The 16,576-nt window shown below is 37.7% G+C and overlaps 1 protein-coding gene across 1 annotated transcript in view; it reads right to left on the minus strand.

Moving 5' to 3' along the window:
* The window catches only part of TLN2 (talin 2), a 237,371-nt gene that overhangs the window by 178,688 nt on the left and 42,107 nt on the right, over positions 1-16,576 (minus strand). Inside the window, exons 9-16 of the mRNA XM_051980927.1 lie at positions 14,677-14,832; positions 13,902-14,003; positions 13,689-13,765; positions 9,533-9,713; positions 7,318-7,431; positions 4,787-4,895; positions 3,033-3,241; positions 2,202-2,300 (exon numbers count right to left, since the gene is read on the minus strand). Coding sequence (XP_051836887.1) covers positions 2,202-2,300; positions 3,033-3,241; positions 4,787-4,895; positions 7,318-7,431; positions 9,533-9,713; positions 13,689-13,765; positions 13,902-14,003; positions 14,677-14,832 — 1,047 coding nt within the window. The remainder of the gene's footprint in view (positions 1-2,201; positions 2,301-3,032; positions 3,242-4,786; positions 4,896-7,317; positions 7,432-9,532; positions 9,714-13,688; positions 13,766-13,901; positions 14,004-14,676; positions 14,833-16,576) is intronic.

The raw sequence follows: 16,576 nt of genomic DNA on the forward strand, positions 1-16,576 counted from the left end.
TTCTTACTCTGCCAGAAGGGATGGGACCAGGTGCCAGGATCCATGTTTCAAGCCAGTTTTTGCCTCTGTTCTTTTGCCCTCACCAAGAAGCTCAATTCCTCTTCACTTTCTGCCATCAGAGTTGTATTATCTGCATACCTGAGACTGCTGATATTTTCCCCAGCAACCTTAATTCCAGCTTTTGACTCAGAGCTGATATTGAACAGGATGTACTCTGCATAGTAGTTAAATGAATAAGGTGACAGTTTACAGCCTTGTCATACTCTTTTTCCAATCTTAAATCAATCAGTCATTTCATGTTTGGTTCCAACTATTGCTTCCTGGCCCACTTACAGGTTCCTTGGGAAAAAAGTAAAGTGGTCTGGTATTCCCTTCTCTTTAAGGACTTGCCACATTTTGCTGTGATCCATACAAAGGCTTCAGTGGAATCAATGAAGCAGAAGGAGGTCGTTTTCTGGAACTCCCTTGCTTTCTCCATAATCTAGCAAATGTTGGCCTTGGGTTTTGTTACCAGGCATTTTCCTTTGTTCCTCCCATCAGCCAGCATAAGTGACTGGTTTCCTGGTTTGCAGGAGAGAGGTTTCCCAAGAGGGGCCTCCTACTTTTGGTACCCCACTATGTTATGTTCATGATTCCTTCCCATCTATAATGAGTAGGCAGAAAAGCATTCTGAAAGCTTCAAAATGGTGATGCTGGCAATATATCAGGCAAGATGCAAATAGAGCCTGGAGATGCTCACCGGCAGACACACCATGTCCTCAGGAAGGAAAGGGTCACATATGCTTTTATTTTGGATATTTTTAGAGTTGGACAGTATATAAAATCACGAACTCTTCCCCAAATACAAAAGACAGATTTAAAACATATGGATATTGTATGCATAAACATAATAATGATAGCTAATAGCAAGAATTTATATAGAGCTTAAAGTTGGCAAAGTACTTTATAAATATTATCTTGTTGTATCTAATAACCCTGGGCGGCAGGCCCATTTTATGAGGAATTGAGGCAGACCAGTAAATAGGTGATTTTCTTAGGGTCACAGAACTAGTCAAGTGTTTAAGGCCAGATTTGAATTGAGGTCTTCCTTATTCTGAATCCAGTATTCTATCCAATGCAGCACTTAGCTCTGTGTGTACGTGTGTGTGCACACACATGTGAGAGTTGACAGGATCACAAATGGACACCTTTAAAGGGACCTCAGATGAAGTGTAGAGCATCCCCCCTCATTTTATAAATGAGCCCAGAATAAAATGGCCAAAGGCACACAGAGGGTAGAGGAAGAGTTTCAACATAGGTCCTTTAACTCCAAATATAGTTCTGTTTACACTATACCATGCTATGTGTGGATGCTCACACGCAGGATATAATATAGAAGGAATTCCTTTTTGATATGGGTTGGACTACTCAGGCAGCTAGGGCAGAGTACTGGACCTGGAGTCAGGAAGACATCTTTCTGAGTTCAAATCTGACTTCAAATAATTAGTAGTTATGTGACTCTGTGCGAGTCACTTATCCCTCTTTGCCTCAGTTCCCATCTTGAAAAATGAGCTGGAGAGGGACATGGTCAAGTACTCCAATACCTCTGCTAAGAAATTCCCAGTAAGGTCACAAAGAGTTGGGCACAACTGAAATGACTAAGCCACTCACTAGCAAGATGGATACTGAGGTTTGTCCCAATTCTCTAATTCTGTGTGTGTGTTTATATATAAGAAATGAGATGAAAACTAATCTATTAGAAATAGAAGCAACCACAATATCAAAGAAGCATACACTCATAGACAGACAGATATCCAAGGAAAGGACAATGAATTCCCACAACTGTGTGGTCAATGTCTGCAGGATCACCCAATGGAGAAGGTGGAAAAAGACAGAAGAGAGGGAAGACAAAAGGGAAATTAGGTCTTGAGTAGTATCTAAGAAGAATATTAGGCTATGTACCCAAAACTTTCCTTTTTGTACCCATTTAAAAAGAAATCAACATACATCTAAGTGACCAAAATGCTCTTTGACCTGGCTCAATAAAATATAAACTTTTTTAATCTTCCAATCTTTCACTCTGAGGCAGAAGTGGGTGGGTGGGAGAAGTTAGCTCTTTTATTAGTTCATCTTGTTCTTGTATGTACTACCACTGAGAAAGGTTTGAGGTGGGGTTGAGTAGAGTTAAGTTTTAGTTAGTTTAATTTAAATTTAATTCTTACTTGGAATCGCTCATCTGTTTCATTCTCTCCAATCTGTCTCAAAAGATCCCCACTGGCTTGACCAATACTTCCAGCAGCAGTCAACACAGTCTGTCGAGGCTACAATCATTTAAAAAAAAAAACAAAAAAACAAAAACAAAAAAAAAACTTTAAGTTGGAATAAAATTCTCATTCACCAAAAAAAATCTTGGTAAGCAGAGATACAGATTCTTTCAGACATAGAGAAACTGGCAGGATTTCCCCAAAGAACCCAATGAAAATGTCTGGAGTTAATACAGAATGCAAAAAGAATAGGGAATACAGTCATTGCTTCTACCTGAAGAATTCACAGATCTTATGGACCAGGATGGAAAGCCACTAACAGGAATAAATGGAATTAAAATTTTCACCCAGTGGGTAAGACCCAGTTCACTAAGTAGTGCTCAATTCATGTAAATAAGAGTCCAAAGTGATTAAACCTTTAAATATACGGTGCCTTTTACAGATAAATGGGGTTATATCTTAGCAAAGTACTCTTTCCAAATCACTTAAAGCAAAAAAAGTAGCCTATGAGAACTTGCTCAATTCCACAAAAGTTAAAAAAAAAAAAAAATGGACTCTCAAAATCTCTTCCATTTTCTCATGGGATGGGAGGAAATCTCAGAGGCTACCTAACTCAATTTGTTCTTTTTAGAAATAGGAAATTGAGGCCCGGGGAGAGGAAGACTTTTGCACAATAACGCCAGAGGTGGGACTTGAATCCAAATCCTGAGTGGACAAACCAAGGGCCAGAGAAGACGAGCTGTCTCCTCACAGGACGCCATCTCCTTCACACAACCCTTTATCATTTACCTCTCCAGAAGTGGGCTGCACAGCCTTCAACAGGTCGGACACCGCCCCGGCTAACGTCCGTGCGGCCCTCAGGAGGTCTTCTCCGCTGCCCACGTCATCATCCATGAGCGCCGCGAGGAGCTTCACGCCCTTGGACATTTCCGTCAAGTTAGAAGAGATGGTGGTGATTGCACAGCCCACGGCCGTGTAATCTGTGTCTGCAGGATCACCTGGGGCAGAAGGAGAAAGGACAGCACATCAGCTGGATGCCCCAAACCCAAGGAATAGGAGCAACTCGGAGCAATTCCATCAAATCTATTTTGGTTTCTAGGTTAATCAACAAAAATGAGGGAACAAAATAGACAAATTGGTCTTATTAACACAGCTGCACCTGCAAGGCTGACCTGAGGCAATGAACCTTCTCAGGCTTGTTTCCCGTCATTCCCCTTCACACAATCTACAGTCCAATTAGCCTGGCCTTCTGGGTGTTCGACTATCTGTCCTCCCACCTCTGCGCTTGCACGAATGGTGGCCCCTGCTTGGGATGCACTCCTTCCTCACCTCCTGCAATTCCAGGATGCCTACAAAGCTCAGTTTAATGATACAAAAAGTACATACAGCATTCCCAGCTGCTAGTAAATCCTCCTCTTGAAATAACCTTGTATTTATTTGAGGGAAAATGTATATTTTGTGTGTGTGTGTATATGTATACAAATATATGTGTATGTGGTGTGGGTATCTAGGTGGTGCAATACATAGAGCATGACCTGGAATCAGGAAGACTTGAGTTCAAATCCAGGTTCAGAAACTTGCCATTATCTGTGTGACCTTGAGCAAGTCACTTAATCTTTCTTCCTCCAAAAAAAAATTGTGTATTTATGTATATGTAATTATACATACACCCACACCTATACAGGTATATATACATATGAATATGAGTTTGTGTGTGCATACAAAAAGCTACATATTTTCCCCTCAATAAAATACATATTTCTTGAGGACGAGGACTTTCATTTTTGTATCTGCACCCCTAGAATTTAGCAAAATGCTTTCGTAGATATTTAACAAAGTTGTTAATTGATTTTTCGAAGCACTGATAGTGTGAACTCCTTATCATTAAAACAACATTTAGGAAAGGACAATCCATCTGTATGACCTTCTTAGTCACTGCTTAAACAAAATAACTTTCAAATCACCAAAGGGAATTTCAGCATTTCAAGGCATTTGTGATTAGGGTCCCATCTGGTACACAGGGAGTTTAACTCTTGCTGCTTTAAACATGATATCACATAAGTGACACCTGCATGATAGAAAGCAGATTTTCTGGGTCAGTTTCCCTTTCACTTCTCTGATAAGAAGGGTGGATTCTCTAATAGCTTTTGCTCTTAAAGATAGTGGTACTTTATACTTCAGAGAAAGAGAGACAAGATGGCTCCATTCATAGTGTAAGTCTTCCTCTTGAGGCTATAAACTCCAATAGGAGAAGTTCCTGACTTAAGATACTTTATTTAATGTTTAGCATATTGCCATGGGGATAAAGGGACTTTAATGTGTTTTTACATGATGCATGATGTGGGATGAAATGGTACTAAGTTGTTGGTTTTTTTCCCCCAAGATCTCCAGGGTCCTACTGAAGAAAGTGAATGGATTGAAGCAAATCTGGTAATGTATAAATATAGACAGTTCCTCCCATATCGTGGAAATCTGTTTTTTCAATCAAAGGGCAATGGGTGAACCGCTCCAGCACTCCACAAATCTCTATCCCAGTGACTCACCAGCTGTGAGGTTAACAACTGAAGCTGTTCCAGCCGTGATAGCATCAACCTGAGAGTGGATTTCATGTTTTGATTCATCGACTTTGTTCTGAACCCATACCCTAGAGGCCTGCAAAATAAGGGAATCACCCAAAAGAATGTCAATTACATGCCAAATTAAAAAAGGAATAAAAGAATCTGTTCCCAAAAGACAAGAGCCAATATTTCCAATTAAAAAAAAATTTTTTTTTTAAAAATTAAATTCTCTTAAACAAAGCAAAGGGACCTAATGAAGCATTTAAGTTTACTTAAATCATTTTCTCTAATGTGCCTTTTACTTTTTCTCAGATGCTAGCTAGGGAGAAGTCTCTTCCTCCCCCCTCCCCCGACATTGGTTCATTAAAAACTTTTACTACTATTCTTTTTATTTTAAAACTCCTGGCAGAAAAGGCCTAATGACTTTATTCAGTCAGAGTAAGTTTATGTACTTAACCTAGTGGGGAAAGAAAGCTATTTAGTTCCATGACAATGAGGATATCAGTTAATAATAATTCCCTTTTTTGTTTGGTAGAGTTGTAAGGATTTATCACTGTGCTGTTCTCAGCACAATGGCTATCTTTCTTGCAATTTGGTTTTGTTTAGATGCGATAGTTATTAAAAATAAAACAAATCCTTTTAATTCTAGATCTGTGATTTCATTGATATAGGCAACTCCAGGTTTGAAAACTCCCTCCAGTAATAGATTTGAAGAATTCTTCTGAAAATTATAGCCACGGAGAGTTGCCAGAGATCCACAGAGGCCAGGACTCTTACTCATACTCCTGGAGTCAGAATGTATCAGTGGCAGGGCCTAAAGGGACTCCCTTACTTCAAGTCTCAACACTATACCATAGATGATTTACATGTGTAGATATAGGAGATTCTCCCCTATACAACATTTAGAAAAAACCTTGTGTCTTCCAGGCTTGTTCATGTCATTAGCCAAAAGAATGACATTCAGAAAAATAATTTCATCCCTCTAGACTTGAGCTCCTCCTCCTCAGACAAAGAAAGGGAAGGGGACTGGTTGCATTTTAAAGTCCATTCCAACTCTTACATTTTAAGACCCTAAGATGTTGGAAATATTTATTAAACTGTCATTTCTGTGCTTTACTAAATGTAGAAAATGAACATTAGAACAATGTTCTTGAGGCCCTATAAGATCTAGAGGCTCCTTCTAATCTGTGATTACATCAGAGTGAGATTAAAATAGATATAATGTAGATCTAATGTGAAATCTACTTGTACTTGAAATCTAATGGCCAGAGTAATGTTTATTTATTCAGAATAACTGAGAAGATGCAATTCTCCAGTCATGCTAGATCAAAAGAGAGCATATACAATATACTTTTCCTGAGCCATAGTCTAAAAAATAAAATATCAATAAATTATGATACTTAACAATCTAGAACTGAATGCAACAGGACAGCTAACCAGAACTGGAAGGATATTTTTCTTGGCTCAAAAACATCATTGAATTTCAACTGCCAGCTCATCCCATCCTGTGTAACTGACAGTGGTGCCAATTAATGTGAAAAAAATCCAAGCAGAATTTTCATGATATCAATATATAAACCCCAAGTGATGTATAGGAACTCAGCTAGCACTCACTGCTTAAGCCTGATGAATTTCTGTTTTCTCTATGATCCCCAAGGCCCTCAACTATCACACAATATGGTATACTGAAAAGGACAGTCAGGGCTCAGGACTCAGGAAATCTGAGTTCTAGCCCTCTCTCTAATATTTATTAATTTGTTAAGCAGTCGGGCAATAAGCATTTATTAAGTACTGACTGTGTGCTAGGCATTAAAGACACAAAGAGAAGTAAAAAAAAATCTCTGTCCTCAAGGAGTTTACATGACAATGGATGAAGCAGCATAAAAAAAATATATATGTATATACACACACACATATACAAACACACATATATGTGTATATGAATATGATATATACAGAGTAGATGGCAAGTAATCTGAAAGGGGAAGACATTAGTATCTGGAGAAGAAAACAGGAAAGGCTAATTGTATAAAGTAGAATTTAAAATGAGACTTGAAAGAGCAGAGACAATTTATGGTGGAGATGAGAATAAGTTAGATATGAAAACAAGTTATACAGAGTTCTAAATGTAAAAAAGAAAAATTTATAATTGATCTGGAAGCAGCAGGAAACCACTAGAGCTCACTAAGCAGGAAGGTGAAATGGTCTAGTATGATGCTGGACACATCATTTCCATTATCCATACCTCAGTTTCCTCACTGTCAAGTGATGCAGTTGAACTAGCTGAGCATTAGGATTCTTTCCAGTTCTGATACAGTATAATAGGGAAATCTCAGCCCACAAAATTACTTACCCATAAAACTGTATCTGTTTCTGAGGGTTCAGCTAAGAAACAACGACTCTAAACAAGAGACTGCAAACCAGAACGTTTTCCAGGGCCAAATTTCAGCTACAATAAATAATCTGGCCTTCCGTTAGATCTGAGATGTGCTGAAAGACTTATAAAAAGCACTCACCATGTCTTGCCCAAGAGGCGGCAGGTTATCAACTTCACTGAGGTCCGCCTGAGCTTGCTGAACCGCATGCATGCTTGTATTAATTGTTCCCATCAGGGCCTGCTGGGCTGACGTCTGGGAAAACAAATGGATATGGGGAATTCCAACAGAAAAAATTCTCCTTTTGTAAAAAAAGTCATACCGTTCTTACAAAACTTCATGTCACATCTCATATCTACTTAAGTTCTGGTGTGTCTTGGGCTTTGCATAAAATCCATTAAAGACTAGGAAGGAATTTTTAACAGCTTTAAACTGGCATACTGGTAGTGAGATGGTGTAGTGGATGGAGCACTGGACTTAAAATCAGGAAGACCAAAGTGAAATTGTGCTTCAGCTGCTTAGTAAACCATGGACAAGTCATTTAATCTCTCTCTTCATCATCTATAAATTGGGGATAATAATAGTACCTACCTTCCCAGGTGGCTGTGAAGCTCAAATAAGATCATGTTATAAAGCACTTTACAAATGTTAGAGTATGCTAATGTTAGCTACTTTGCTATCTTGTAACCCCTGCCAGGTTAAAACTCAATTTTGTGTATTTTGGAGTTTTTACTGTTACTTAAGACTCCACTTTTCTGCATTTCCCCTACCTAACCCTAATCAGGAGGTACCCTCCTCCCTACTATCCCTGCCTCCAAATATCTGAATGTTGATATTTGACCCATCCTTAAAGGCTCAATTCTAATGCCATGTTTGAGTTTTCCTAATTTTTCTTAGGTTGACATATACCTTTTTTTTCTCTCCTTGAATTTCTCACATCATTTGGTTTCTGCCTGTCCTATGAATGAAACATATTCTTATTTTGTAAATGCATTTTGAAATATATATGTGTCTTTTCTTTCATATTTTAATACACATAAGCTTATAAAAAGCAGAGTATGTTTTATTTGTCTTCAGATTTCTTCAGTGTCTTGTACACAGGAGGAGTTAAAATAAATGGTTATTGAATTGAATGCTAACTAAATATTTAAAGTATTGGCACTTCCTGGCAGAGGCCAATTGCTTTCTTACCAATGGGCTTTAGAAATTCTTAAACCAATAGCATAGGTCACCTGGTAAAACTAATTGCCAAAGTGGGTTCAAATAGGCATTTGTTTTAAAGATCAGGGCAAACAAATATCGTGGAAATCCATATATATATCATTTGTTGGATTCTTCTGTAGTCATGTATTCTCTTCAGTTGAAAATCTATGCTCAAATTTATATAATAACAAGTTTTGTTTCGTTTTGCTTTTACTATAGATCCATGATTTTAAGAGAATAGGAAGTACACACACACTTTCTACAAACACAGATCAGCAACTGTTCTGCCATTTCTAGTTTTAAAGAATGGACTGCCGTGTCAAGGGGTTAAGGGAGGTTAAGGAACAATATCTTTAAAACAGCCAATATGTATCAGAAAAGGGAAGGAATGCAGGTCCTCCCTACCCCAGGCTGTCCCTCTCCACCACACCAAGGTGTCTCTCAATAACAATTTGTTGAACAGGATTTGAAACTATTAAGTAATTTGGTTAACATATATATTCAAGACAAAGTCATGAGTTGTATACTTACACAAGAAAAATGATTAAGTCTTGAACATGTCTACTTTTGTTTTGTTTTGTTTTGTTTTTAACTTTTTATTGACAGAACCCATGCCAGGGTAATTTTTTACAGCATTATCCCTTGCACTCACTTCTGAACATGTCTGTTTTTGAACTCTGTAATCAAGCACTGCTCAAATCTAAGATGCTGACATCACATGTGAGACTGATAGAATGTGTGTATGTGTATATAGATAGATGTATCTACATAGATTATATATCTTGTATATCTGTTATAGAGAGATCAATCTTAGCACAACTAATCACTACTATTGGAAGGTAAAAAATCCCAACGCCAACCCACACCATCAAAATAACATACATGTCCTCCTTCAAGAGGCCATTCAAATATCACCTTCTGTAAGAGACTTTTTCTCCTTTTCCCCAGATGTCAGTATCTTCTACATGGCTACCATGTACAACATTTGCAGATATCTTGCACGCTTTTTGAGGAAAGGTTTCATTTCTACTTTCTTTTGAAACACATTGTTTATAAACAATAATAACCGTTTATTGATTGATGTCCTACTGGTCATCTCTGAAGGAGAAAGGGAGCACATGGAGGACCAAAGAAATAGCAAGGAAAGGCTTACCAATGGCGGCATGTGTCCTCGATGCATCTGGCCAACCATGACTTGCTGCTGGGGGGAGGGCATACTGCCAATGTTGAAAGTTTCTGGTCCGCTGGAACCGGAGCGCATGACAGCTGGCAACGCCACAGAGCCATGCTCGACCTTCCCTGTTCGATTGAACTGTTGCTGTAGGATGGTGGACCTGGAGAGAAAATCTTGGACTGTTTAGTTTCTGTCATTCAGCCAGTTATAAAGAATATAATTTATTTTTAAGTAATAAAATATCACAAGCTTATCCTGTCTTATACAATAAATATCTTCCTGAAATAAAGTTCCATGCCAAATAAATTTCGGTAAATTGAATTGTACTTTTGAATATAATGAGGATAAAGCAATGGTCAATTCTAAGGAAATTCAATCTCAAAACTACAAATAATCACCTCTTATTTTATCTTTTAAAACTTCCATATTTTATATATGTAGGCTCCTAATATAAAGGTACATTTCATTTGTAATTTTTTGCAATCTTTGTGAGTCAGTGTGTGTCATGTCTCATCTGTTGGTGAATGCTACACATTCATCTCAAAAACAAGTATTAGTAAAATTATTAGTAAATTAGTAAAATTAGTAAATTTTAGCAAATTTAGTAAATTAGTAAGTTATTAGTAAATGAGTAAAAAATAAAATAAAATGGAAGACCAACGAATAAATCAGGGCACAATACTGAGTTGTCAGATGAAATCTTTACATTGTGTCTTGCTTTAGCAATTCAGTATCAAAGAAAATCTCATTGGTACTACTACACCCATCTCAGATTGGTTAAGAACAGGAAAAGATAATGATAAGTGTTGGAGGGGATGTGGGAAAACTGGGACACTAATGCATTATTGGTGGAATTGTGAACAGATCCAACTGTTCTGGAGACAATTTGGAACTATGCCCAAAGGGCTATCAAACTGTGCATACCCTTTGATCCAACAGTATCTCTACTGGGCTTATATCCCAAAGATATTTTAAAAGAATGAAAGGGAACCACATGTGCAAAAATGTTTGTGGCAGCTCTTTTCATAATGGCAAAACTGGAAATTGAATCAGTTGGAGAATGGTTGGGTAAATTGTGGTATATGAATGTTATGGAATATTATTGCTCTGTAAGAAATGACCAGCGGGAGGATTTCAGAGAGGCCTGGAGAGGCTTACATGAACTGATGCTGAATGAACTAAGCAGAACCAAGAAAACATAGTACACAGAAACAACAAGAATATATGATGATCAATTCTGATGGACGTGGCTCTTTTCAACCACAAGGTGATTCAGGCCAGTTTCAATGGTCTTGTAATGAGGAGAGCCATCTGCACCCCGAGAGAGAACTGGGTGTGGGCCACAACACAAGATCTTCACTTTTTTTTTTTTTTTGCCATTGCTTGCTTGCTTTTTTTTCTTTCTCGTTATTTTTCTTGTTGATCTGATTTTTCTTGTGTAGCATAGTAATTAAGAAAATACGTGTAGAAGAACTGCACATGTTTAATATATATTAGATTATTTGCTATCTAGGGGAGAGGGTCAGGGAAAGGAAGGGAGAAAAAATTTGGAACATGAGATTTTACAAGGGTAAATATTGAAAACTATGCATATATTTTGAAAATAAAAAGCTAAAGAAATCTCATTAAGCATAGAATAATATCATATTACTATTTCTCACTGAGTAAAAAGTAAGTAGGAATTTAGTCATTCAAAACTGGGCCATGTTCAGGAGGTATAGTGCCCACTCTGTATATTGGTCATATCAGGTAGTTTGTAGATTGATTAGATGGAACTGAAACAGACCTATAATCTACTGAATAGCTCTCACACCATCAAAGCTCATTTTCTGGGAGCTTAGGGAAATGTTGTTGAGAAGAAGGGAGTACTTGAGGATGTCTAAGCATTGAGATCCCTCTTTGATGAAGTTGAATTGGGGAAACAAAAACATGGTGGATATGAGATGGGTTTAGCAAAAAATAGTAGACAAGTTCTTTTTAGTCCATTAGATATAATCTGAACTCTTGTTCCTCTCTACTGAGCATAAAGGTAAAAGAAAAAGGGATAGTCTATGGGTGTTTCTAGATGCATCTTCCCATTCCCCAGGTGTCCACACAAAAAGGTTCCCACCTTAGGACAATGAGAAAGGCATGCAATGATGGTGGGATTCTCACATGTGGTGGCCCCTTAAGTAAATACTTAGGCAGGAACTCTTATAAGGAGAATATTAAGAGATAATGGCCAGGGTCATTTGAGGTAAGTCCCTTCCCTACCAATATATATCATCTTAAAATATCCAGCATTGAATTTGCTCATTTACATTTGCTAGTCACTTCTAATTCCAATAATTTATAGTACTTTTGCCACAGGCCAGGCAAAAACTTTTTTCACATTAGATTTAATTCTAACTTCAGCACTAATACTTGGGAACAGAAAATAATATGTCGAAAAGGAAAGGAGAGGGGGAAAAAGGCAAGAGTTGGGGGGAAATGATGGAAAATATTATTATGTCATGATTATGGCCCATTGGGGGGAAAATACACATTTATCCAGGTGCTATACAGAGATCCATTATAAAAAATAGATATCTGATAATTGTTTAAAAGACTTTATTGGGTTAAAAAAGCTAGAGATATTCAATTCCTCCCTCCAGTAATACTGCATGTGGAAGCTCACTTAGCAGCCATTATTTTGATACCAACCTAATTAACAAGATAAATGTGAACAAAGAAGAAAGCTATCCAATGGCTCTGTTCCTCTAAAATGAAATCCCATACCCATCTCCCGCACTGCACAGTATTACCAACTGCCAGTACTAGTAATTATAGCTGAATGGTCTAGACTGTTTACATTTCCTTGGAAATGGTGAATGATACCCTGAGGCAAATCAGGTACAACCAACATTGACAGGGAATGAGAGAACTGAATCTGGAGGACAGTGAATTCAACCAATGAGCAATGGAAAGACAGTCTATGTAATCATGTATAAAAACCACATGGCTTCCTGTGCTCTCTTAAAAAGCAGACATCTATTTTCACATCCTCAAATCAGATTACTTCCCTTAGTTAATGAGAACAAAAAGAAAAGCATAGCAAGATAATACAAACTTTTAAAATTTGTGTCCACTAGTAGGCAGACAATCAACAATGTCAATGAAGACTGCAATGATTATTCTTTATAAAAGCTCCATGCTTGCTTCCTCACACCCGAGACAGAGTGGTAAAGGCGGAGACAACTAGTTAAGGATTTGGACACAGCTTTTACCTGACTATAAGTTCAGGACTCATGTCTCAATGACTATCATGATGCCTTACCGTGTTTGTCTAGTGAAGAGTAAGAACGGTGATGGGGGGAAAATGGGAGAGTGCACTTGTCACTATTTACAATGTGATGGGGATTTTCCTAAGAAGCTTCAATAGTCTTGAGGCTTTGGGAACAGTGATGTAAATGGTGCTTCTACCCAGGGTTCAAGTTGAGTACGTATTAAAGGAAAGCTGCTGTTGTATTCTTGGGAGACTGGCTATAATACTCTGCAGGAGTGGCAGGTATATAGCTGATTTGTGTAGTCCCAGAGATTAGGGACCCTGGGGCTGTCCACTGTAAATGGCATTTCTGAGCATTTTTCACCTCTGGGGGACAAGTATGAGGGTTCTTGGGTGCCGGTATGGGTTTAGTTAGGTTCTACTGACAAGATTCATCAGAGAATGAATTACCTACTAAGAAAACCATTTGGTTCAGAAGAAAGGGTACTGGACATGGTTCCATTCTTGGCTCTGCAACTTTCATCTATGTGACATTGGGTAAGTCATTGAATCTTTATCATTTTTTCTTCTGTAAAATGAAGGGGTTGGACTGGATGGCCCCCAAGGTGCTTTTCAGACCTGATTCTTTAATCAATTTCCTCCAATAAATGTAATGTCTGGAGGAAACTAACCTGGAAATACAACTACTGCTGTATCAGAACATAGCAATGCCCCAGTACTCTCTGTAATCAGTTTTACATCATTCATGCCAAATAAATGAATTATTTAGTGTGATTAGAATTCAATACAAGATACCCCATCAATAAGAATAATTAAATAGGAATCCAATAGAAATGATTGCACCCCTTTCTGTTACAAAGCAACTCTTTCCTCCATGAACAGAACACTTACTTTTTAGGGGAAACAGATTCTTCTAACATTGTTGATTCCTCATCTCCCTCTAATCCAAATCTATCTTTACTTTGTTTCTAGGAGAAGACAAAAACAAAAATCCATAAAGTCAAATGAATGAATCCTTGACCCAGTCATCCCAGAAGAGTTATATGTGGGAACAACATAACAAGACATTCAAGGCCGCTTTTAATCAAAACGATGAGTAAATACCTTCTTGAGGATGATGTCAATGTAACCCGCAATTAATTGAGATATCTGCTCTCCTTCAGTTGTTTGTACAGAATAATAACTTTCCTGATACTCCCCAAAATCCTAAAGGAAACAGTATATTAATTGGAATTAAAAAAAAAAAAACATCGATTTTTAAAGAGAAGAAAAACAGAAGATGGGACCCATTTAATATAACTTTTATTTTTAATAAATGGACTTTAAAAAATGCATATCCATCTAGGACTACTAAGGTCCAGTCCTATATGAAGTAAATGAGATGTTAACTTTGACTGGGGGTGGTAGTGGTGGTGGTTTCCAATTATTTAATGATAGAAACAAATAATATATTGATTTTTTTCTTCCTTTAACTCTTTTTTGCCCATGGCATTAATTGCAAGGCTTATAAAGCTTTAAGGAAGAATGACAGTGAGTTGGCTAATCCACAGTAATAGTTGAGTATTTACTGTTAAGAACTGTGATAATATTAAGTACTGTGATAAATAAATATACAGAAGAGGTTTCCAAAAATATTTGTAGAATTTAATGACAGAAACAGCTAACATAGAACAACTACAGCTAACACTGTAAAAAGGTGGAGCATTATCAACTTTTTTTATAATAACATGATCCAATTAACCCTAAACCACTGCACCCAGAGGTATTTTTCTTGCTTTACTAAGATGAGGTCATGTGAGATCCCAAAAAATGAAAGCACTAGGTCCACTTTTACCCTCTTCCCTGCTTATCCCCATGCCCTCCCACCCCAATACTGTACCAGAGTAAAACTCTTGGGTGATGCTGCCCAGCGCTTGACAGTAGTAAGTGGCCATTCTTGCAAGACTTCCTTAGTCTTTTCATCCACTCGCATCACTGAGTCCTTAGTGATACCAAGCAATCGGGGGACCAATTTGTTCTTACCCTTCATCTTTTCCTGAAATGGAAGATAAGACTTATTCATCCTACTGAAGACAAAAATCTATTTATATTTATCTATAATATTAAGTTGAATGGTTTAATTTTATTTTAACTTGTATTGGATGTGGTTTGGGATAGTACTGAGACTTTAAAAGTCAGATTAAATCATAACAATTAATTCATACCATAAAAAAATGGAAGTTAGCTTGGAGGTGCTTGCCTGTTTTATACAAGAAGAAAGTACAATGAAAGAAAATGAAGTGATTTTCCAAACAGGTAGTACACCCAAGATTTAAATTCAAAATCTGATTCAAAACCTAGGGCTCTTTCTCCTAACCCCTGCTATCTCCTCACTTCCTCTGGCCATCAGCAACTTGTAGCCACTTCAATGTACAATTTTTCCAACGTGGTCTAGGCACTCTCTCTAGTAGTTTATATTTCTATAACCATTACTTTGCCCCCACCAGAAAACCTCCTTGTTTCATCCCTGCTTCACATAACCCCCCATTCCAAATTAACTTCTAGCCACTTTCAGTTGCCTGGGACAAATCAGGCTGAACCTCTGAAGACAATGAAACCCTCCCTAACCTTTGCTCAGTGATGAACATATTTCCACTCTATCTTACCCTCCCCATCCTGGCTGCCATTCTCCATCACCTAATGATTGCTCTTTTACTTCCATCCTTCAACCCACCCCCAAAATGCTCACTCTAAAGCTACCCTACCTGTGCCCTAGCAATGTGCTTCAGAATTAAGAAACTAGCTTCCATCTTAAATTTTTTTCTTTTTTCATTCTTTCTATTTTCTTGTATTTATACTGAGATCTGATTTCCCCTAATGACACAGCTTTTCTAATCCAGACAGCATGTATGTTCATATGCTAAAATCACTGGTTAAATGGGAGGTGGAATAGTCCTTGTTCTCAGGTTTCTTCTCTATCACTATTATTCAGTAACCATTCCTCTATAAGGTTCATTCAATCCATTGTGATCACCAACTAGGATATGACAGTTTTGCTTCCAGACTTACAGTTATAGGACACTAATTTCTTCCTCAATAAACTGAATCTCCAGTTCACATAATCTTCCTCTCCTCCCCAATGCCCTCATACTAGATGATTTTTTGACATATGATACTTTCTCAAATATCCCAAGCCACCAAATTCATCAATTTAGTCATTGTCCACAATCTACTCCTTCTCCCCACCTTAGCCACCCATTCAGATGTTCAAATTCTTAATGTTGCCACTACCCTCAAGTAGTGTTTTATATTCACGGCTTATAAACTCTGAAATTTCTTTATCTGACCATGGTCACTTGTAGTCCCCCTCACAACTACAAACTTGTCTTAATATTCACTGTGACCTCCAGTTTCTTGCCCTCTTGTTCTACTGAAGATCTTGTCTTGCCAAACACCAAACTTGGTTTCATTCACTGCCTTCATTCCTAGTCGCCTGCTGTTGAACAAAGCTGGAGAAATCACAACTGTGTTGAGAGGGAATGCTTTAAATTTAAGTTTCATGATAACAATTGGGCTCTCACTGTAGCAAAACAATCCTTTTAGATGTCCTTAACTGATTCACAATTCTGTTCACTGCAACAGCTAATGCAAACCTTTTTATCCCCCTCAAAACTCCCATAGCCCTTCCTCCTATCTTTACACACTCAGCTATGTACCTTGCCTAATATTTCACTAAAAAATTTAAGGCCATTAACTGAGAGTTCCCTTTTCTCCCATCCTTATCTCACATCACTCAGATG

This window comes from Antechinus flavipes, chromosome 2 (assembly GCF_016432865.1).
Source record: "Antechinus flavipes isolate AdamAnt ecotype Samford, QLD, Australia chromosome 2, AdamAnt_v2, whole genome shotgun sequence".
Lineage (NCBI taxonomy): Eukaryota > Metazoa > Chordata > Mammalia > Dasyuromorphia > Dasyuridae > Antechinus > Antechinus flavipes.